General features: G+C 42.8%; 1 protein-coding gene across 1 annotated transcript in view; it reads left to right on the top strand.

The window, feature by feature from the left end:
• The window catches only part of LOC115460885 (membrane-spanning 4-domains subfamily A member 4A-like), a 43276-nt gene extending 21927 nt beyond the window's left edge, over positions 1 to 21349 (top strand). The window contains exons 3-6 of the mRNA XM_030190512.1: positions 8686 to 8805; positions 10538 to 10594; positions 21156 to 21273; positions 21342 to 21349. Of these exons, the coding sequence (XP_030046372.1) occupies positions 8686 to 8805; positions 10538 to 10594; positions 21156 to 21273; positions 21342 to 21349 (303 nt within the window). The remainder of the gene's footprint in view (positions 1 to 8685; positions 8806 to 10537; positions 10595 to 21155; positions 21274 to 21341) is intronic.
• Positions 21350 to 23871: the final 2522 nt, after the last annotated feature.

The raw sequence follows: 23871 nt of genomic DNA on the forward strand, positions 1-23871 counted from the left end.
TGTAGGCAACGCTTAAATAATTCCTAGCCTACCCCTCGATTCCCCCCCCCCCCTTCCTTGCCCTCCCCCCCTGTATCCTTCCATTTCCAAATGCTCCAGGAGTCTGTTAGAGCCTAGCCCCATTTAACATCACGTAATGATGTGATTCTTCCTACTTATCTCGAACTCCTGGATCCTATGCTGTAAACTAGTTGTGGTTGCGTCCTAAGTCTTTAACTTCCCCCCGACGGCCTATGCCTCGGGCCCGTAGCAGTGAGTCTATGACTTTGTTATTCTCTCTTTATTGTTGAGACCTCTTGCTTTGTGAACCACTGTGAATCCTGTTAAGAACAATGGTCAGTATACAAGACTCAGAATAGAATTATACGAAAGCTGGAGGGGGGGGGGAGCACAAAAGGGAGGGGAACATTGTAATGTCCAATAGACCACAGAGAAGGTAGAAGATGGTTCTAACTACATGCATCTATGAATAAAACATTTTTTTAGGTCAGTCTTGAATTTGAGCATAGAAGATGATAGACACAAGCAAGCAGGTAGTTTATTCCAAAGTTTGGGACCTTGAACCGAAAAGTTAGAATGGTCATGAGGTGTCATGACTGATTTCTCAGAAGAATTGGACTACAAGTTGATTCTGGTGGGCAGATCTGAGTGTGCGAGGGGGACAATAAGGGGTGAGAAAACGGGATAGATAGAATGACTCACCAGATATATGGATTTTGTAAATGAGTAGCAGTAACTTATAGGTTATATGGTGGGTCAATGGGAACCAGCGAGCTGTGTTTAATAGCGGGGTAACATGATCCTCTCAACAGTACCTCTTCATGACTAATGGGCAAACCAATTGAAATTAAATATCAATGCAATCAAAATGAATTAAAGAAGGAAATCAGTGTGAAATATCTGAGCTGTTCTTGACTTGACTTGGATTTATCCATGGCTCTTGTGGTATTTGCACAGCTCAGATATTTATATTCTGGCCAATATTCAAAGCAATTTCAGTGGGCCCTGCCCTGCCCACTTAAATCGCCTGTAGCCACCCACCCCCTTATATTCAGCAGCACTAAACTGGGCAGTGCCACTAAATATTGTCTCTGACCACCCATTTTAAAAATGGGCGTATCAGGGGAAGTACAGGGGTTCAGTATTGGGGAGGAGCTGGCAGTTATGCGAGAGCGATATTCAGTACTGGCTAAGTGGGTGAATTTAGGACAGATCAAAAGCAGTCCTAATTCCAACTGCTTAGGTAAGTGAGAGCCAGTCCTGAATATCAGCTGGCACCCACATAACTATTCTTTACCTTTAAAGCAGCCCTGATCACCCTCCCAGCATCCAAAAAAGTCCCCCCCCTTTCCCAGCCCATGAGAATCAAAGCCTCCCCTCCAAGGGCTAGGTAGGCCACCCTAGGCCTACCCGTATCCCTGGTGGTCCTAGTGGGGACATTGGGGGCAGGAGCAAATCCTCCTCACTCATGTCCCTTGCAGCTAGCCTCTGTAAATGGCTGCCGTGACCTCTCATGGGGGGGGGGGGGTCAGGGGAAGGGCTTTGATTATCACAGGCTAGGGAAGAGTGGGTAGGAAGTTGGGGGGCTGTTTGGGAATCTGGGAGGGATATCAGGGCTTCTCTAAATGTAAAGAGCAACCCCACTGCTTGAAACACTACACTGCCTACCAGTCAAGGCAAGAATATTTTCCAAAGCGAGCACCCTAATCTTCATGATTCTATTCGGAATGGCACCCGAATATATGCCATTCCGATATATGGCATATCCTCAAGAAATGCCAGCCCAGAAAACAGAAACTACCTACTCCTACATTTACCCAACTGCAAAAACACCATCTACAAAACTATCTACGCAGCAGGATTTAGCTACCTGGGTACCAAATGGTGGAACTTGATACCAAAAACCATAAGAAGCATCACAAATCTCCTCCAATTCAGAAAAGAAATGAAAACCTACCTCTTCAAAAAATTCTACATCTAATCACAAAGATATTGTTGCCTTCCTTTTAAATCAACCACTTTAAAAACTATATAAATAAATATCTCCAAAACTCTACAATTGAACACAAAAGCTACCACTACCTTTTCCACGTCAAATCTACCTCTTCAAAAACTCTATGAATAAGTACACAAAATAGATGCCCTCTCCACATTGCACAACAGTATTGTAAATCCATCAAAATGTAAATTGTAAGCCACTTTGAACCAAAACTTGTTTTTGGATAATAGTGGGATACAAGAATGCATAAATAAATAAAATATGGTTATGTGGTCCTGGCCGATATTCAGCAATGGTGCCCAGACATGGCCTAGCATTGAATATTGGGGATCTAATCTAGCCGGTGACAGTAAGCGTTTAAAAAAACACTGACCACCGGTGGCTGAATGTTGGCCACATTGTGTTTTAGATGCAGATATCAGAGAGTCATTTGTGCATTCAGAGCTTTTTGGTGTATAATATTTGAATAGTTTGAATCTGTGGCAATTCACATCTGATAGGAATGACACTGGTTACAACGGCAGCACTCAGGAAGCAACTGAGGGGCTCAGGGATAAGGTGCTGATCCTCTCTATATTTTATATAATCTACTTTGGGCCTTACCCTGAGAAAATGCAGAATATAAATTTAATCTCCCCGATATTCAGCCAGAGATTGTCAGTATTTTTATAAACTGGAAGGCATTCTAATCACAGAAACTGTAGATAGAATCCATCCAACAGAAAGCACTGGATGAGGGAGCACTGGGAGGCAGCTGTAGTCACCGGAAAAGATGAGGTAGCTGGGGACATTCTTGGGCTGTGCAGGTAAAGCTTCTACATGAGATGGGAGAAGGGAAAACAAGCTCTGCAGGAGGCACTGGGCTGAGTTGGAGAGAGGCAGTGAGTGTCCTGGGGAGGGAAGATGGTGAGAAAAAGCAGAAATGGGAGAGGGAAGGGGGGAAGGGGGAAACAACATGATAATAGTGCATATTCTTTAGAGATCGTGTGCATTATTTGCAAAGAGGGCACCCTTTGCACATGTGCAAACCACTGCACATGCATCAATAATGTGCACTCTTTTGCATCTTGCAAAACAGCGTGCACTCAAACACTTTGCAGCCATGATGAAAAAAATGGCTGAACGAAACCAAATAAAATTACAATGCTCAGAAAGAATGCAAAGCAAAAATTTTCTGGCTGCCCATCCCTACAAAAGGGGTCAAGAATACAGTGGGGGAAATAAGTATTTGATCCCTTGCTGATTTTGTAAGTTTGCCCACTGACAAAGACATGAGCAGCCCATAATTGAAGGGTAGGTTATTGGTAACAGTGAGAGATAGCACATCACAAATTAAATCCGGAAAATCACATTGTGGAAAGTATATGAATTTATTTGCATTCTGCAGAGGGAAATAAGTATTTAATCCCTCTGGCAAACAAGACCTAATACTTGGTGGCAAAACCCTTGTTGGCAAGCACAGCGGTCAGACGTCTTCTGTAGTTGATGATGAGGTTTGCACACATGTCAGGAGGAATTTTGGTCCACTCCTCTTTGCAGATCATCTCTAAATCATTAAGAGTTCTGGGCTGTCGCTTGGCAACTCGCAGCTTCAGCTCCCTCCATAAGTTTTCAATGGGATTAAGGTCTGGTGACTGGCTAGGCCACTCCATGACCCTAATGTGCTTCTTCCTGAGCCACTCCTTTGTTGCCTTGGCTGTATGTTTTGGGTCATTGTCGTGCTGGAAGACCCAGCCACGACCCATTTTTAAGGCCCTGGCGGAGGGAAGGAGGTTGTCACTCAGAATTGTACGGTACATGGCCCCATCCATTCTCCCATTGATGCGGTGAAGTAGTCCTGTGCCCTTAGCAGAGAAACACCCCCAAAACATAACATTTCCACCTCCATGCTTGACAGTGGGGACGGTGTTCTTTGGGTCATAGGCAGCATTTCTCTTCCTCCAAACACGGCGAGTTGAGTTCATGCCAAAGAGCTCAATTTTTGTCTCATCTGACCACAGCACCTTCTCCCAATCACTCTCGGCATCATCCAGGTGTTCACTGGCAAACTTCAGACGGGCCGTCACATGTGCCTTCCGGAGCAGGGGGACCTTGCGGGCACTGCAGGATTGCAATCCGTTATGTCGTAATGTGTTACCAATGGTTTTCGTGGTGACAGTGGTCCCAGCTGCCTTGAGATCATTGACAAGTTCCCCCCTTGTAGTTGTAGGCTGATTTCTAACCTTCCTCATGATCAAGGATACCCCACGAGGTGAGATTTTGCGTGGAGCCCCAGATCTTTGTCGATTGACAGTCATTTTGTACTTCTTCCATTTTCTTACTATGGCACCAACAGTTGTCTCCTTCTCGCCCAGCGTCTTACTGATGGTTTTGTAGCCCATTCCAGCCTTGTGCAGGTGTATGATCTTGTCCCTGACATCCTTAGACAGCTCCTTGCTCTTGGCCATTTTGTAGAGGTTAGAGTCTGACTGATTCACTGAGTCTGTGGACAGGTGTCTTTCATACAGGTGACCATTGCCGACAGCTGTCTGTCATGCAGGTAACGAGTTGATTTGGAGCATCTACCTGGTCTGTAGGGGCCAGATCTCTTACTGGTTGGTGGGGGATCAAATACTTATTTCCCTCTGCAGAATGCAAATAAATTCATATACTTTCCACAATGTGATTTTCCGGATTTAATTTGTGATGTGCTATCTCTCACTGTTACCAATAACCTACCCTTCAATTATGGGCTGCTCATGTCTTTGTCAGTGGGCAAACTTACAAAATCTGCAAGGGATCAAATACTTATTTCCCCCACTGTATCTGTCTATGTGTGGGGGTAAGATAGCTCTCAAAAATGTTATAGAATGGATGAAACTTGTCATGAGGGGAAAAACGTGTAAAAAGACACATTGAGTTTGAAAATGGGCCAAATCACACTCAGAGTTCCAGAGAAGTAAGCACCCCCAAAATTGCCCAGTTCATTTCTATGTAAAAAGAAGTTCCAGCTTCTATAGAATAGAAAATAATATAGAGTGAAATGTAGGTGTTAGAGAACAGAGCAAGGTGGCATTCTCTACTCTTCCAACCCCAAACTATCCCCTCTTGCAACTGCACCAAACTACAAACTACCCCTTCAACTGTTCCATGCTACCCTGTATACTTCCTCCACATCCAAACTATATCCCCTCTGCTTGCCATACCACCCCAAATTGCCCTAACTACCTGCAAACTGTCCCTCTCCAAAAACTACCCCCACGGCTATTCCTCCACCCTATAAACTGCCCCACTCCATAAAAACTAATCCCCCATGACTGCTCCATTACACCGCAAACTACCCCACTCCCCAGAACTACTCTACTTGTAACTGATATAACACCCTGCAAAACCACCCCAACCCCGAATACTACCCCTTCCAACTGCCCCATCAGCCAACAAATTGCCTCCACACAAAAAAACTAGTCCCCCACCGCTACCTCTAAATGCTCCAAACTGCCACACCTTTTAAAAATTGCTACCCCACAAGTGAATCCACCCTTGCTACCTCCCACAGAGACACAACACACACCAAGCAGACATACAACAGGGAGCTTTATTCCATTTTATTTGTTGTTAATTCTGTCAGGTTCATACATTTTTCTTATTGGTAGCTATGGGAGCATTTATACATAATCCAGCTAGATAACCTGAGCACATGGCATGGGAGATTTTCTATAATGGCTTCTTTCCTATGTCCTATTCTAAAACATGGTCACCTAAATTTCATAACGCACAGCTCAAAAGGAGGTGTTGCTGTGGGAGGAGCATGGGAGGTCAGGGGTGTTTGCAAACAACCAAAAGAAGTACGAGGAGCCTTCAAGATATGGGGGAGCCTCAACTGTACTTTATTAATCAGACCCGACATGCTCTGTGTTTCAGCTAGAAATGCCTGAGGCAGGGGTCTAGACAAATTAAAAAATCAATAAATAAGTATAAAAAATTGCAAAAAAACAATCAAAATAAATGAATAATAAAAAAGCAAGTGTGATAAAAGATAAAAATGAATGAAATTATAAATGCAAATATAAAATTATGAAAGTATCAATACTGTAAAAGGCAGAACATACATAAAAGTAAAATGCTCACTTATATAAGCAATATACCATAAATGTAAATAGTTCAAAATATCAGTACAGGAAAGGAGCCAAACATAGTAATGGAATCACAACATAATAGACATGCGTCTCACACCAAAATATAAATAAAGCATAAAAGGAGGTCTCAAACATAATATGTGATCAAATGGGAGCCACGTGTAGCTCACACCTAATGGTGGTATCAGTATCCGAAGAAAAAGGTTGTCCAGTGGGGCTGAACATCTTTTGTCTTGAAAAAGACAAATCTATTGGAAACAAAATGACAAGCAGGAAAAAACTGACAAGCAGAAAAATGAAAGGCAGTGAAGCAATGGGAAGCTGAATAAATAAAATGTGACTTAGGGCTGTTCCCAGAAATTAGATGCCCTTTTATAGAATACTTGGCTTTCCGCACCATCAGTTGGGCACAAGGATTTACACCAAGTTTCAGCAGGTGTAAGTCCTCGTATCCAATGGGAATGTGCTCTAAGTGCTAATCTATAAAGGTTGCTTAGTGCTAAGCGACTTTTATAGAATTGGCACTTAGAGCCAGATTCTATATATGGTGCCTAAAAAATCTTCACAGAACTCAGTTTCACCTAAGCGTATTCTAGAAGATTTATGTGCGGTATATAGAATACACTTAGTTGATGTCATCGCACCTAAATCTGCACACACCCATTTACACCAACGAAAACCTGGCATAAACCCTAGTGCATAGATTTAGGTGGACTGGGCCATATTCTATAACTAAGCGTGTAAATTTTGGAATGCTCACGAAATGGCCATAAACATGCCCATACACACGACCCTTTTCAACTGTGCACATTTATTTTGAAGTGTGCGCTTCACCATTTAGGTGCAGTTCATTAAAGAATGCGCTTACTGAGTTGTGGGTCCCTTTTACCAAGCTGCGGCAAAAGGGGGCCTGCGCTGGTGTTGGCGAGTGTTTTTCACGTGCATCGAGGCCCCTTTTTACCACAGCTTGGTAAAAGGGACCCACAACTCAGTAAGCATGGAGTGGAGTGGAGGAGTGGCCTAGTGGTTAGGGTGGTGGACTTTGGTCTGGGGGAACTGAGGAACTGAGTTCGATTCCCACTTCAGGCACAGGCAGCTCCTTGTGACTCTGGGCAAGTCACTTAAGCTTCCATTGTCCCAGGTACAAATAAGTACCTGTATACAATATGTAAGCCACATTGAGCCTGCCATGAGTGGGAAAGAATGGGGTACAAATATAACAAAAACAAACAGAAGGTAAAAGGGAAGTTTTTCTTTCCTGCAGAAAATGGCCATGCGGCAAGTAAAGCACTTGCCTTGTGGCCAGTTTTGGGGGGAGCCCTTATCGCCACCCATTGAGTGGTGGTAAAGGCTCCCGCACTAGCCCAGCAGTAACTAAGCAGCACACTGCACTGCAAATTACCACCAGGTACACCCCAGTGCTACAAATATAAATATATATATGTATATAAATAAATATATTTTTGTAGCGCCGGATATGATGACGCGCTAGGGGTGGGAAGTACCGAAGTACCGCAAGGCTGCTGTGGTAGCCCAGCGGTGCTTCCTGTTTAGCAAGCGGTAAGCCCACCGCTTAGTAAGAGGAGCCTTGTGCGTGTAACTTGCAATTATTGTCAGTTATTGCTCCTTATTGCTTTTTAAGTGCTGTTAAAAATGCTGATTGGCTTGTTATTAAGTTATGTGCGTAGTTTTAGAATTCAGCTGGATTTCAGCACACAAATCTAGGCGCCATATATAGAATCTTCCCGTTAGCGTGGCTCTTAACAGCACCTAACTATGGGCGCCATTTACTACAACCAGCCCTATGTATGTAACTGGAAGCCCTGCCCTTGTGCTACCCATGCTCCGCCCATATATACACCCCCTACATTTATAAGCTATGCCACATATGTGCGCCATTAGCGAATAGCGCTAAGCTGGCACTTTCGTGGGTAACTGTACATTTACATACATAAGTTCTATTAGTCTGTACACTTATGTCTGCCAAGGGTGTGTAAGGATGCATAGTTCCAGAATATATGCTAGATTTAGTTTTACCACCCAGAAACAGATCTAATTCCTCCCGATCTTATTTAAACCTACACTATCCGGATTGTTTTGGCCTCAAATACAAATCTACATATGCCTCCAACTTTCCTTTCTTGGGTACTTAACTGTGGAATGCCTTACCCAAATTAATTAAATCAACCCAGAACTATCTAAAGTTTAAAAAATTATTAAAGTCCACCCTATTCAAACAGGTCTATTCTCCAGATGCAACATAATCAGATCAATTTCTTTGGTTTCAAATAATCCAGAAACACTTAAATCTATGTTCTTTACTACTCTGCTGTTTAATATAATGCCAAGCTTTAATTTACTGTTTGTATTGTTTTAATGTACTATTGTACTGTAGTCCTGATATTGCTTTGTAAGCCACATTGAGCCTACAACTAGTGGGAAAATGTGGGATACAAATGCTTTAAATAAATAAATACATAAATGTAGGTATCCAGTTATAGAATCCCCCTTTATAACAAAGAAATACAAATATTTAAATAGAGATGTCTTAATGCACTTTCTTATTCACAGATCATCCAGATCATGATAAGTTTGGTGCAGTTCATCTTGGCGATTGTTCTGGTCTCTGCCAATCATAGTGTTCACAGCTTTTTTACGTGGACCGGCTTTCCTTTCTGGAGCAGTGTCTTCGTAAGTACATGGAATATTTATTAAACATTGTGCTCAGCTTTCAAACTGAATTCAAAGAGAAATCATAAAGCATTTCCCGCTGCAGAAGTTCCTATTTTCAAAGCCATTATTGTGAGTAAATAGTAAACTAACCATCTGAAAATTGCCCTCCATGAATCCACAGTACGCACTGTGCACCACAGGTTGCAGTGTTGTAGCCAGACTTTTAGTGGAGATATTCTGGAGGCAGAATTTGAAATACAAACTGGTAGAAAAGCCTGTTAATGCTTATTACTACAGCAAATGTCAATGGAGAATTCTCTTCCTGCATTATTTTCTCTCTCCCCCCCCCCCCCCCCCCCGTTTACTAAGTCACGTTAGTGGCTGCCATGTGCTAATGCCGACACAGCCCATTCACTTTGCCGACACAGCCTATTCAAAGTGAATGGGCTATGTCGGCATCGCCGCGTAGCAGTTGCTAGCGTGGCTTAGAAGCCAGGGGAGGTTGAAACTCAGAGCAAAATCAACAAGTAAAACATAGCTGCAGACTTTGCCCTGTGTGTATGGTTGGAAAATTGTTTCCATCATGCTATTTTTCACTGAAAACTGGAACACATTTCATTTCAGCTATTTTCTAATTTCCATTCCAACATTAATTTATCCAATCTAAAGAAAACTGATTTGGGAGGCTCATTTTCAAAAGAGAAGAATGTCCAAAAAGTGACATAAATCTGCATTTGGACATTTTTCTCACAAATTGGTATTTTTGAAACCAATTTTTAGATGTTTTTCTATGAAGTTCATCAGAAGTGCATTCAAATCACAAGGGGGTGTGTCAGAGGTGAGTTAAGGGTGGGATCTGGGCATTCCTTGGACGTTTTTCAGCCATAATAGAACAAAACAAAACTGTCCAGGACTAAAACTAAGACATTTTGAGCTAGACCTTTTTTTTTTAATAACAAATAAGCAACAAAAAGGTGCCCTAATTGACCAGATGACACTGGAGGGAATCAGGGATGATCTCTCCTTACTCCCCTAGTGGTCACTGACCCCCTCCCCCCCCACCAAAAAAAAATGTGATTTAAAAACATTACTTGCCAGCCTCTACGCCAGTCTCAGATGTAATACTCAGGTCCATTAGAGCAGCATGCAGGTCCCTGGAGTAGTCTAGTGGTGGGTGCAGTGCACTGAGGCCCATACCTGTTACACTTGTGGTAGAAACTGTGAGCCCTCCAAAACTCACCAGAAACCCACCATACCCACATATAGGTGCCCCCTTCACTAGTTCTGGTTTTTAAACTTGCATCCCAATACACTGTAGGATTTGCAGTTCTGTTTCTTCCATTTTACATCAACACCACAGGCACCAAAATGCAACAGGAGGGGGTGTCAGGAAGGAATGATTGACCCAAACTCTCATGCACAGAATCTGTAAACTTTCATTGATAGACATTAAAAGTGATTTTCATGACCCGCCTTTATGAAATGATTCACCCGAGGCAGAGCACAGCAGGTACAGTTTAACATATAACTTACAATTTTGTTAACAGCATAACAATAGTAAAACTACCAAATATGAACATAAATACAATAAACGAGGTGAACTTGAAAACAGCCAATAAAAAAATTAAAGCAAAGTTCACAGTAGAAAAAGAATACATTTGTTAGTTTCCCACTGGAGGAACCAACTCTGCAAACCATTTCAATGTTTAATTCATTTGGTCATTTGCATCTATGTTCTTTTCTTTATTAGTTCATCAGTTCAGGATCTCTGACTGTCGCAGCACAGAATAAAGCAAACATGTGTTTGGTAAGTGTCTATAAATCTGTCTTCTTTCAATCTGTTCTTCTTTTATTTGAAACAAGCTGTTAGTGAGCTTGGAAGCAAGAGAACTAAATTACCAATTCTGCTGAGTGTAAGGGTTATGGTAGTAAGGGGTGGTGGTAATTATATCTGTGATGATTAGTGTAATGCTTCTTTTTGAGCGTCCCTGGCTCCAGGGCCTACCAGGCAGGAGTCTTCCTCAGGCAGGCTCCATCATTCCCTCATTTGCTTAGCACCTGGTGCTTCTACCTGGGGAAGAAAGGTGTTAATGAGTGGGTTTTTCCTTCTTTCCCTCCAAGAAAAATAAAAAAGACTGCTGTGAGCAAGGCTGGCTGAATTGTTAAACAGTTTATTTAATTAATTACAACTTACATCGTTTTAGAGTATAATAGTATTAACCTTATGAAGTGTACTTGATAAGTAACTTATAAAGCTTCCTTCAAACTTATAAAGCTTCCACAATATACTACTAAAACTCTTAGACTATTTCGGGATTGCTGGAAACATACTTAACTGGATCAAGGGTTTTCTAACCACCAGAACATACCAAGTGAAATCAAACCGAAACATATCACCACCTTGGAAAGCAGACTGTGGAGTACCTCAAGGATCACCACTATCACCAATACTATTCAATATAATGATGATCTCACTGGCCAAATCCTTATTTAAGCAAGGCCTCAACCCATTCATCTACGCAGACTTTGTCACTATATACATTGCCTTCAGACACGATCTAACAGAAATCACCAAAAAAATCAAACTTCGATTGAACATCATGGACTCATGGGCAAACACTTTTCAACTGAAACTGAACACTGAAAAAACACACTGCCTCATCCTCTCATCTCAACACAACACGTACAAACCCACAACCTTAACCACTCTAGAACACACCCTCCCTCTCTCAGACAACTTGAAAATACTCGGCGTCACACTCGACTGCAACCTTACACTCAAGAGCCAAGTGAACTCCACAACAAAGAAAATGTTCCACTCAATGTAGAAACTTAAACGAGTAAAACCTTTCCTCCCGAGGGAATCATTTCGTAACCTAATACAATCAATGGCACTAAGCCACGCAGACTATTGCAATGGAATCTATGCGGGATGCAAAGAACAACTCACAAAGAAACTATAGATCACTCAAAACACAGCAGCCAGGCTGATATTTGGCAAATCGCGATTCAAAAGTGCCAATCCCCTCCGAGAAAAACTGCACTGGCGCTAAAAATGCTGGTGCGCCTTAGTAAAAGGGCCCCTTAGGTTGTACTATGACTCAATCTGTGATACTTTCAGGAGACCCCTTCAGTCATGCTCTTTAGAAATTTCTTCAGTTTTATTTATTTATTTATTTAACACATTTATACCCTAAAATGGGCTAAAAATCAGATGCCTAAATTTAGTCACTGTCACCCACAGATGGTATACCTTCAGATAGGTATAAGTCTCATCCGTAGATGTAAACCGTCACACAGGTATCAGTGAATGCCAATTGTGTCAATTTATAGTTTCTCTCTCTTTCTCTTTCTCTCAAACAATGAATTTCGTACTGAGCTCAGATTTACTTAAATTTAGAAATGTAACCCTATCTCAGATCTATTCTAATTTGGCCAAGACTCACTACAACATTTAATCCCAGAGGAACAAGTAAAGCATAAACTCCGACTCCACTTTTGAACTTGTGTTCATACCAAATCCTCTGCTACCATATTTATTATTATTATTAACATTTGTATAGCGCTACCAGATGCATGCAGCGCTGAACACCTGACACAGACAGACAGTCCCTGCTCGATAGAGCTTACAAACTAAAAATACAGACAGACAAGACAATTAACGGCGAGGAAAGTACTGGGTGAGAAGGAACAAGGATAGGGGAATTGAGTAGTGGTTAGGAGCCAAAAGCAGTGGTGAAAAGGTGGGTTTTCAGCATACATTTGAAAACAGGTAGAGATGGAGCTAGGTGTACAGGCTCAGGAAGTCCTTTCCAGGCATAAGATGCCGCGAGGGAAAAGGAATGAAGCCTGGAATTAGCAGTGGAGGAGAAGGAGGACGACAAGAGAGATTTGTCCAGCGAGCGAAGATTATGGGGAGGAATGTAGGGAGAGATGAGAGAGAAGAGGTAATGGGGGGCTGCAGAATGGATGCATTTAAAGGTCAGTAAGAGAAGTTTGAACTGTACGCAGAAGCGGACAGGGAGCCAGTGAAGTGACTTGAGGAGTGGGCTAGTGTGGGTAAACCGATTTTGGGGGAAAATAAGTTGTGCTGCAGAATTTTGGACAGACTGGAGAGGAGAGAGATGGCTGAGCGGAAGACCAGTGAGAAGCAAATTGCAATAATCCAAGCGAGAGGTGACAAGGGTTTGGATAAGGGTTCTAGTAGCGTATTCAGAGAGGAAGGGGCGAATTTTGCTAATGTTGTAGACAAAGAAGCGACATATGTTTATAGTGGAGTCTGTTAGGGCCTCCTCTGACAGCCTAGTATCAGTGAGGACCGTGATTATGTGGGAATTATTTCTCTGATATATCTACGTATCATAAGAAATATACAATTTGGAAGTATGGGGCAAATAAGGTTTTTCTACCTCCTTACACCCACCCCAGATATGATGGACCAACCACCCCCAAGGTAAGTGGTGATAGAAAGGACAGAAGCTATTTACATCCAAAGGGATAGTCTTTATTCCAGTACAGATAATAACAAGGCAATAAGATGATAAAGCAATTAGACAATAATCTATTTAGGCAATAAAACAATTAGGCAAAGTAATTAGGCAGTAATTAGAAAGCAATTGGAATTAGGAAGTAATTGGACAGTAATTGGAAAGTAATTAGATAGCAATTGGAATTAGAAAGTAATTAGAGTAAGTAGACAGAATAATTAGATGGACGGAGTAATTAGGTAGAGTAGGTTGGATATTACTATTACTACTTAACATTTCTAGAGCGCTACTAGGGTTACGCAGCGCTGTACAGTTTAACAAAAAAGGACAGTCCCTGCTCAAAGGAGCTTACAATCTAAAGGACGAAATGTCAAGTTGGGGCAATCTAGATTTTTGAATAGAGGTATAGTGGTTAGGTGCCGAAGGCGACATTGAAGAGGTGGGATTTGAGCAAAGATTTGAAGATGGGCAGGGAGGGGGCCTGGCGAATGGGCTCAAGGAGTTTATTCCAAGCATGAGGTGAGGCGAGGCAGAAAGGGCGGAGCCTGGAGTTGGCGATGGTGGAGAAGGGTACTGAAAGGAGGGATTTGTCTTGAGAGCGGAGGTTACGGGTAGGAATGTAAGGGGAGATGAGGGTAGAGAGGTAAGGAGGGGCTGCAGATCGAGTGCATTTGTAGGTTAGTAGGAGAAGCTTGAACTGTATGCGGTACCTGATCGTAAGCCAGTGAAGTGATTTGAGGAGAGGGGTGATATGAGTATAACGGTCCAGGCAGAAGATAAGACGTGCAGCAGAGTTCTGAACGGACTGAAGGGGGTATAGATGGCAAAGTGGGAGGCCAGTGAGGAGTAGGTTGCAGTAGTCAAGGCGAGAGGTAATGAGAGAGTGAATGAGAGTTCGGGTGGTGTGCTCAGAGAGGAAAGGGCGAATTTTGCTAATGTTATAGAGGAAGAAGCAACAGGTCTTGGCTATCTGCTGGATATGCGCAGAGAAGGAGAGGGAGGAGTCGAAGATGACTCCGAGGTTGCGGGCAGATGAGACGGGGACGATGAAGATGTTATCAACTGAGATAGAGAGTGGAGGGAGAGGAGAAGTGGGTTTGGGTGGGAAGACAATAAGCTCGGTCTTGGCCATGTTCAGTTTCAGGTGGCGGTTGGACATCCAGGCAGCAATGTTGGATAAGCAGGCCGATACTTTGGCCTGGGTATCCGCAGTGATGTCTGGTGTGGACATCACTGGTGTGGTAGGTAATTAGGAAATAACAAATAGTAATTTGTTATTGAGAGGGAGTGAAACCACAGCTGCAAAGAATTACTCTCTGTTGGTCATCTCAGCCCTCTGACTAAATCCAGCACAGCAGCGTCTTATATACACTGGACTGAGCAAAAATCCCCTCCCATCCAGTCTACAACTTGCAATGTCAGCCAAATTTATTGTAACATCAGCTAAATCCTGTCTTACGTTATTGTTTACAGAATACAGAATAATGCTTATAAAACTCAGCATCTTAAAATAAGTTCAAGGTTCTTTTACAGAGGATTATAGACGTCATTTTGTTATAGGAATTCCGTAGTACCCAGGGCTTATCAAAGTGTTACCTAGATCCTCAACACTTCTCTGTGTTCAAACCTTGTTGAGTAGTCTCAGTGGCACCGACTCTGTCAGGGAGGGTGGAATAATGCTCTTAAGAGTCAGAGTGACCTCGGATACACAGCTTTTCACAGCTCTCAGCAAAATTGCTGCTGTATTACATAGAATACTGAAGTCAGGGCTTTCAGAAAGATTCAGCCCTCAGCAAAAGTATAGAAAAGTTTGAGCCTTATAGCTATGCAGTTCATAGGTCATAAATGACCTGTCAGTGGTCAGAAATGAGCAAATCAGTTCAATGGACACTATCCGCCTTATTTTCGAAAGTGAAAGACGTCCATATTTCGACCCAAATCAGGACATGGGCGTCTTTTTCGCATGGGTGCCCAAATTGGTATAATCGAAAGATTGGAGGGTGGCCAATGTAACGCCGATTTTTAAAAAAGGCTCCAGGGGAGATCCGGGAAATTATAGACCGGTGAGTCTGACGTCAGTGCCGGGGAAAATGGTAGAGGCTATTATTAAAAACAAAATTACAGAGCACATCCGAGGACATGGATTACTGAGACCAAGTCAGAATGGCTTTTGTGTGGGGAAATCTTGCCTGACCAATTTACTTCAATTCTTTGAAGGAGAAAACAAACATGTGGACAAAGGGGAGCCGGTTGATATTGTATATCTGGATTTTCAAAAGGCGTTTGACAAGGTACCTCATGAAAGGCTACAGAGGAAATTGGAGGGTCATGGGATAGGAGGAAATGTCTTATTGTGGATTAAAAACTGGTTGAAGGATAGGAAACAGAGAGTGGGGTTAAATGGGCAGTATTCACAATGTACATAAGTACATAAGTAGTGCCATACTGGGAAAGACCAAAGGTCCATCTAGCCCAGCATCCTGTCACCGACAGTGGCCAATCCAGGTCAAGAGCACCTGGCACGCTCCCCAAACGTAAAAACATTCCAGACAAGTTATACCTAAAAATGCGGAATTTTTCCAAGTCCATTTAATAGCGGTCTATGGACTTGTCCTTTAGGAATCTATCTAACCCCTTTTTAAACTCCGTCAAGCTAACCGCCCGTACCATGTTCTCCGGCAACGAATTCCAGAGTCTAATTACACGTTGGGTGAAGAAAAATTTTCTCCGATTCGTTTTAAATTTACCACACTGTAGCTTCAACTCATGCCCTCTAGTCCTAGTATTTTTGGATAGCGTGAACAGTCGCTTCACATCCACCCGATCCATTCCACTCATTATTTTATACACTTCTATCATATCTCCCCTCAGCCGTCTCTTCTCCAAGCTGAAAAGCCCTAGCCTTCTCAGCCTCTCTTCGTAGGAAAGTCGTCCCATCCCCACTATCATTTTCGTCGCCCTTCGCTGTACCTTTTCCAATTCTACTATATCTTTTTTGAGATACGGAGACCAGTACTGAACACAATACTCCAGGTGCGGTCGCACCATGGAGCGATACAACGGCATTATAACATCCGCACACCTGGACTCCATACCCTTCCTAATAACACCCAACATTCTATTCGCTTTCCTAGCCGCAGCAGCACACTGAGCAGAAGGTTTCAGCGTATCATCGACGACGACACCCAGATCCCTTTCTTGATCCGTAACTCCTAACGCGGAACCTTGCAAGACGTAGCTATAATTCGGGTTCCTCTTACCCACATGCATCACTTTGCACTTGTCAACATTGAACTTCATCTGCCACTTGCACGCCCATTCTCCCAGTCTCGCAAGGTCCTCCTGTAATCGTTCACATTCCTCCTGCGACTTGACGACCCTGAATAATTTTGTGTCATCGGCGAATTTAATTACCTCACTAGTTATTCCCATCTCTAGGTCATTTATAAATACATTAAAAAGCAACGGACCCAGCACAGACCCCTGCGGGACCCCACTAACTACCCTCCTCCACTGAGAATACTGGCCACGCAAACCTACTCTCTGCTTCCTATCTTTCAACCAGTTCTTAATCCATAATAATACCCTACCTCCGATTCCATGACTCTGCAATTTCTTCAGGAGTCTTTCGTGGAGAAGGGTAATTAGTGGGGTTCCTCAGGGTCCGTGCTAGGACCGCTGCTTTTTAATATATTTATAAATGATTTAGAGATGGGAGTAACTAGCGAGGTAATTAAATTTGCTGATGACACAGAGTTATTCAAAGTCGTTAAATCGCGACAGGATTGTGAAAAATTACAAGAGGACCTTACGAGACTGGGAGACTGGGCGGCTAAATGGCAGATGATGTTTAATGTGAGCAAGTGCAAGGTGATGCATGTGGGGAAAAAGAACCCGAATTATAACTACGTCATGCAAGGTTCCACGTTAGGAGTTACAGACCAAGAAAGGGATCTGGGTGTCGTCGTCGATAATACGCTGAAACCTTCTGCTCAGTGTGCTGCTGCGGCTAGGAAAGCGAATAGAATGTTGGATATTATTAGGAAAGGTATGGAAAACAGGTATGAGGATGTTATAATGCCGTTGTATCGCTCCATGGTGCGACCGCACCTTGAGTATTGTGTTCAATTCTGGTCGCCGCACCTCAAGAAAGATATAGTAGAATTGGAAAAGGTGAGGAAATGAGGAAACTGATGGCCAAGTGGAATGGGGAATTAGGCACTAGCTACACAGAACCAACATTTCAGAAGCTGTTTGTGACACTTTATGAAATGGTTAAGATAGCGGAGCTGCAGGAAACGCAGTATAAGATTTTGCATAGAGCATTTATATCTAGGGCAAAAGGGAAACAGTTGGGACTCTGGGCAGATGAATGCTGTATCAAATGCCATGGGGCGGGGGGGACGCTGCTGCACTCCTTTTTAGAATGCCCGGCCCTGGCACTGTGGAATGAGGCCCTGCAGGTGCTTGATAGTGTTGTGCAAAGGACCCTGGAATGGGACTACGCAACTTTGCTGCTGGGAGAACAAACCCTTCTAATTCAACAGGGCCTAACACAACCATATAGAAGGCTGGTGTATGTTGTCCTTCTGTTGGTCAAGAAAACGATCTTACAGTTTTGGATTGCCGAAGAGGGGGCATTAGGAGAGGTATGGAAAGCTAAAATGAGGGAGGTTGGCACATTTGAAAGAAGACTTTACTCCAAGGCCAATAAACCAGAGACCCGGAAATATGCCATGCTGTGGGAGGAATGTTTACATGTGCTCGTTTGAAGACAGGAAGGGGGTTGGGAGAAGGAGTGTGTAGGGATGAGAGTGGGGGAGGGGGGACGGTGTGAAAGTTGAGAAGTGGACTGGTTTGCCTGTGGGAGTGCAAGGGTGTATGGCTGAAGGGGATTAATAAAATAAAATGCAATGCGGGTTGTGTTGGACACCTTGGATTGACAGGGTTGTAGATTAAAACCACAAATTGGAGCTTGTAGATTGTATATTGAGCATTACTATGTATACTTTGTGCATACAGCCTGTCATTGTATGAATAAAAATATATTTCAAAAAAAAAAGAATTGGAAAAGGTGCAGTAAAGGGCAACTAAAATGATAGGGGGGATGGGACAACTTCCCTATGAAGAAAGACTAAGGAGGCTAGGGCTATTCAGCTTGGAGAAGAGACGGCTGAGGGGAGACATGATAGAGGTATATAAAATAATGAGTGGAGTGGAACAGGTGGATGTGAAGCGTCTGTTCACGCTTTCCCAAAATACTAGGACTAGGGGGCATGCGATAAAACTACAGTGTAGTAAATTTAAAACAAATTGGAGAACATTTTTTTTCATCCAACGTGTAATTAAACTCTGGAATTCGTTGCCGGAGAAAGTGGTGAAGGTGGTTAGCTTAGCAGAGTTTAAAAAGGGGTTGGACGGTTTCCTAAAGGACAAGTCCATAAACCACTACTAAATGGACTTGGGAAAAATCCACAATTCCAGGAATAACATGTATAGAATGTTTGTACATTTGGGAAGCTTGCCAGGTGCCCTTGGCCTGGATTGGCCGCTGTTGTGGACAGGATGCTGGGCTCGATCTTTTCCCAGTATGGCATTACTTATGTACTTATGATCTTGGGCGTCTTCAACTGCACTCCGTTGCGGGAACGAATAAAGTTGACGGGGGCGTGTCGGAGCCGTGGTGAAGGATGGACTGGGGCATGGTTATCGGCCGAGTAGAAATGGGCGCACTCGGCCGATAATAAAAAAAAAAAGGCGTTTTGACCGCGATTTTGGGTCACTTTTTTTGGCCCCTTTTTTTCATGAAAAAGTCCCCAAAAAGTGCCCCAACTGCCCAGATGGCCACCGGAGGGAATCGGGGATGACCTCCCCGGACTCCCCCAGTGGTCACTAACCCCATCCCACCAAAAAAACCTTTAAAACACCTTTTTTTCCAGCCTGTATGCCAGCCTCAAATGTCATACCTAGCACCATCACACCAGTGCACTACGAATCCTGGCCCCTCCCATGACTCAATGCCTTGGATTTGTTCGTTTTTGGGCTGGGCGCCTTCGGTTTCCATTATCACTGAAAAACGAAACCGCCCAGCTCAAATCCGCATAAATCCAATGCATTTGCCCGGAACAAACCATATTATCGAAAAAAGATGGACGCCCACTTTTTTCGAAAATACAGTCTGTCCCGCCTCTTCAGGTATCCGTTTGCGTACATAGATGCCTATGGAGATAAGCATTCGCATTCGATTATGCCCCTCCACATAACCTACCTCTCCTCGATCCCCATTGCACCTGAAACACATTTACCTATATTTGACTACATCACCTTGTATTTGTTTCTCTACCGGACTTGGTGAATGCCATTACGGTACTATATAAGCCACATTGAGCCTGCAAATAGGTGGGAAAATGTGGGATACAAATGTAACAAATAAATAAATAATCTTCATTCCTAGAACTAATCAGTCACTTTCCCCTGGTTTCTATATATATATGGTGCCTATACTTTGGCGCCAATATTTGGGTGCCGATCCAAGATGTGCACCACACTAAATTGGCTTGTGCTAATAATTGAGTGCTAATTGACACCAATTTGGATTTGTGTGCACATCTTGCAATGTGTTATTCTATAAAAATGTGTGCCATGTGCAACTCAAAAGGTGGTATGGCCATGTGTTGATTAGGGGCATTCCTAAAATTTTTTCACAGTATTATAGAATACCCAGGATGTGCACCCAACTTGGGAGCAAGAATTACACCTGGTTTCAGCAGATGTGTCAGCAGGACTGTACATCCTATGCAAGAGTTTAGCCATCATACCAGGAGTAACATTGCTACTTCAACAAAAATTGTCCCAGATTTCTCAATGTCCATTGAGTGCCTGGACATCCTTTTAAGAATTTACTTGAAAGGCAGTACTCCCAGTAGCTCACCACTGACCTACAGGCCCTTTTACTACAGCTTAGTGTGCACTAATGAACATTAGAGTATGCTAAGAGCCATGTTACCCATAGGTATAAAATAGGATGTGCAGCATTTAGCACATGCTAATGTCTACAAGCACACACTAAGCTTTATTAAAAGAGCTCCTTAATGACATAGGGGAAGTGAAGACCAGCAACCTAACATTCTGCTGGGCTTTGGCTCAGTACTGACTCAGACAGGAGGACTGTCCCCTACTGAACCTTACTTCAGGAACACCATTCTTTACAGACCTCCCATCCTTGTGGTGGTCCATTCTAGCCCAATCAGGCGTATGAGACCCTAAGGGATCAGATCCTATCCAGTCTTTTATGGCTGCACTTTGGCTGTTGTAGTAATGGTAGTAGTGTTGTTGGGGTTAATGGCATGGCATGTAAATGACAATAGAAGATAAAACAAAGGTACAAAAAGACTCCACAGAAAGCAGAGAAGTCAAAAAGTGGAGATGGCCATTTTCTTTTCTTTTACAGTAACTATGAACATGTGAGACTGTGAATATTTCTGTTCAGTACTGATCTGAAAGATGCAGCAGAGTCTTTGTTGGGTCAACATTTTGCATAAGGAGCTTAGTGTTTGTATAAACATATTGACCTTACTCACATAGAGAATTAAGGACCCCTGATGCAGGCACTTGCCAAAAAAAAACCCACGACTGTATTGGTTCATCAATAAATTATGAATCTGAGTGTGGCTCCTTATCCCCTTGGCCATCTCCGCTTCCTGCCTTCCATGGCAACGATGATAAACACAATAGTGAAGAAACAAGTTGAAGAGATGGGATGATAAACAGTAAAAGACAGATGAAGAAAGATGATGCTATGTACCTTCTTTTTCTTCTAATATACGCTATATAGCAATAATAGAAAGCTAACACACTATTATTTTATTCCTTGTGTTGCAGGTGAAGTTCAGCAAGTCGATGAATAATCTCAGCTCCCTCATTGCATTAATTGGAATCATACTTCTTTGCATTGATCTGGGAAATTTCCCCAATCACCACTTATGTGAATACTATAGTAGTAACCTTTCTCATAGAGACTGCCTTAGGCTTGAATATTCCTTCAAACTTGTTTATAATGACTGCCAGAGGCTTGAAGATTCCATGAAGGTAAGTTTTTTTTCAAATAATAAAGCAAGCATTAGTAACTAGTTTCTATAGTGTACAGCCCTTTCCCCCTAGTTTTAAACTGAAATTTTCTTTAGAGGTAGAAACTTAACAGCCACAAAACATTAAAAAGGATTGTAGCAAGCTTCACATTTTGTTCTAAAAGACAGTTATTTTCTGTTATTTGGCTGCAGGAAAGGTAGCACTGCTACTGATCTGAATTAGGTGTTAATTGAGGTGTGAGGAAGTAGAAGATTTGCAAAGGTTATTAAAGGTAATCTGATTACCGGGTTAGCTTGAAAGGATCTGTTTGAAGCAGTCCCCTTAGATTTAAAACTATAGAGGAAAGGTTACAATTAATTTTCTTTCTGAAAAGTTCAGAGAGAAGAGGACATTTCTCTGATAACTGAACATCATTTTGCTCTGTGCTTTGGGAACTTAAAGATTGGGGTTTAAAGGAGGAATTGTAGGTTATTGATAGGCAGAATAAAAATATAAAAAGCAAACTTTATCAACTAGTCTCCATACTCTTTCCCCCTAGTTTTAAAACTTGAATTCTGTACTGCAGCATTAACAGCCTCTAGCAGGCACAGCAGGACCTAGTTTAGTCTTCAATCCCACCTACCCTCCACAACTCCTGCCCATCCCTAGCACAACTCCATTTATAGTCAGTTATTCTAATTAGGATAACAAGGGAGGAGTGCTCTTACAGAGTTTAAATTACATTTCATTACTTTCTAAGAAGAAAACACTAAATAAATCGCACATTATAGAGGGTCACCTGATGCGCTGTGAGTAGCGGCTGTGTTTCAGCGCTGCTCTGGGGTCCCCGCTTTTGCCTTCTAAATATAACGCCAATACAATACCCTCTGGGAAGGAATATTCATCTCAACATTTGCGGAAACAGTGCATGGACCAGTATCTGATCTCGATGCTGTCTGGAGTGCCACGACGTGGAACCAAGTCGATAAAGAAAAATCATCGTCGCCCTCTGCTAATGGCAAGATGGCGGAGGCGAAGAATGATAGGAACGGCGAATTTTCAGATAAACAACTGGCCCAAATCACTGCTGCAGTTGGAGCGGTGATGACCCCAAGATTTGATGTACTGACTGGTCAACTTGAAAAACTGGATGTAGTGCTGGCCGAAACTGTGAAAAGAACGAGTGAGGCTGAGAGGAGGGTGTCGGAGCTTGAAGGTACATGGGCCCGATGTAACCCGGAAATCTCGCACCTAAAAGAGCAGTTAAAGGCCCAACAAGAAAAACTTGAAGACATGGAAAATAGAGCGAGGAGGTGCAACCTAAGGTTATTTGGAATGCCTGAGAAAGTGCTGAAGAAGTCGCTAGGGCACATGCTGGAGCAATGGTTCTGTAAAGAGTTTGCCTTCTCTGATAGTTACGGAACATTTTGCATTGAACGAGCTCATAGATTTGGGAGGTTGCAGCCCGATAAGACACGGCCTCGGGTGATTATAATAAAGGTACATAACTACTTACATAAGGAAGAAATCTCAAGGGAATATAGAGCGAAGAGATACACCTTGGCATTTGACGGATCCCAGATTCGAATTTTTCAAGATTATTCACCCGGGGTACAAGAGAAGAGGCGCCGCTTTCATCCTTTATGTTCTTCAATGGTGGAGAAGAAAATATGTTTCATGCTCTTATACTCTGCCATTTTAAAGATCCAACACGAGAGAAAGTGGAGTTCCTTTGACTCAGTACCTGCAGCTCAGAACTTTGTGGAAAAAGAAATGCAGAGAGACAAGACTGGAGATTACAACAGATGAAGAAGAAATTGTTGTATGGACAGTTGATACTTGGTGAGATGGGTATATCAGCAGTACGTTATGGTATTCATGGGAGGTTGCAGCCCGATAAGACACGGCCTCGGGTGATTATAATAAAGGTACATAACTACTTACATAAGGGAGAAATCTTGAGGGAATATAGAGCGAAGAGAGATACCTTGGCATTTGACTGATCCCAGATTTGAATTTTTCAAGATTATTCACCCGGGGTACAAGAAAAGAGGCGCCGCTTTCATCCCTTATGTTCTTCAATGGTGGAGAAGGAAATACGTTTCATGCTCTTATACCCTGCCATTTTAAAGATCCAACACGAGGGAAAGTGGAGTTCCTTTGACTCAGTACCTGCAGCTCAGAACTTTGTGGAAAAAGAAATGCAGAGAGACAAGCCTGGCGATTACAACAGATGAAGAAGAAATTGTTGTATGGACAGTTGATACTTATTAAGTAGTGAGATGGGTGGGAGGGAAATGACGTCACGCACCAAAGTGGAGGTCTAACTGAGGAGCTCCGCCGGAGCGGATAAGAAACGGCGCTTTAAAAACTTACCCTGACACCGAGTGGAAGTTCGAGAGTGAGGGAGAGCGTCTCCCTGGGTTATGCCACCTAAAAAGACGCTGGAGCGTTTTCGCTTCACCCCGGAACACCGCGAAAAAGCAGAAGAAGTGAAAGCGGGGCCGGAGCTGCGAGGAGCCAAGATGGC

The sequence above is a fragment of the Microcaecilia unicolor genome, chromosome 1 (assembly GCF_901765095.1).
Source record: "Microcaecilia unicolor chromosome 1, aMicUni1.1, whole genome shotgun sequence".
Lineage (NCBI taxonomy): Eukaryota > Metazoa > Chordata > Amphibia > Gymnophiona > Siphonopidae > Microcaecilia > Microcaecilia unicolor.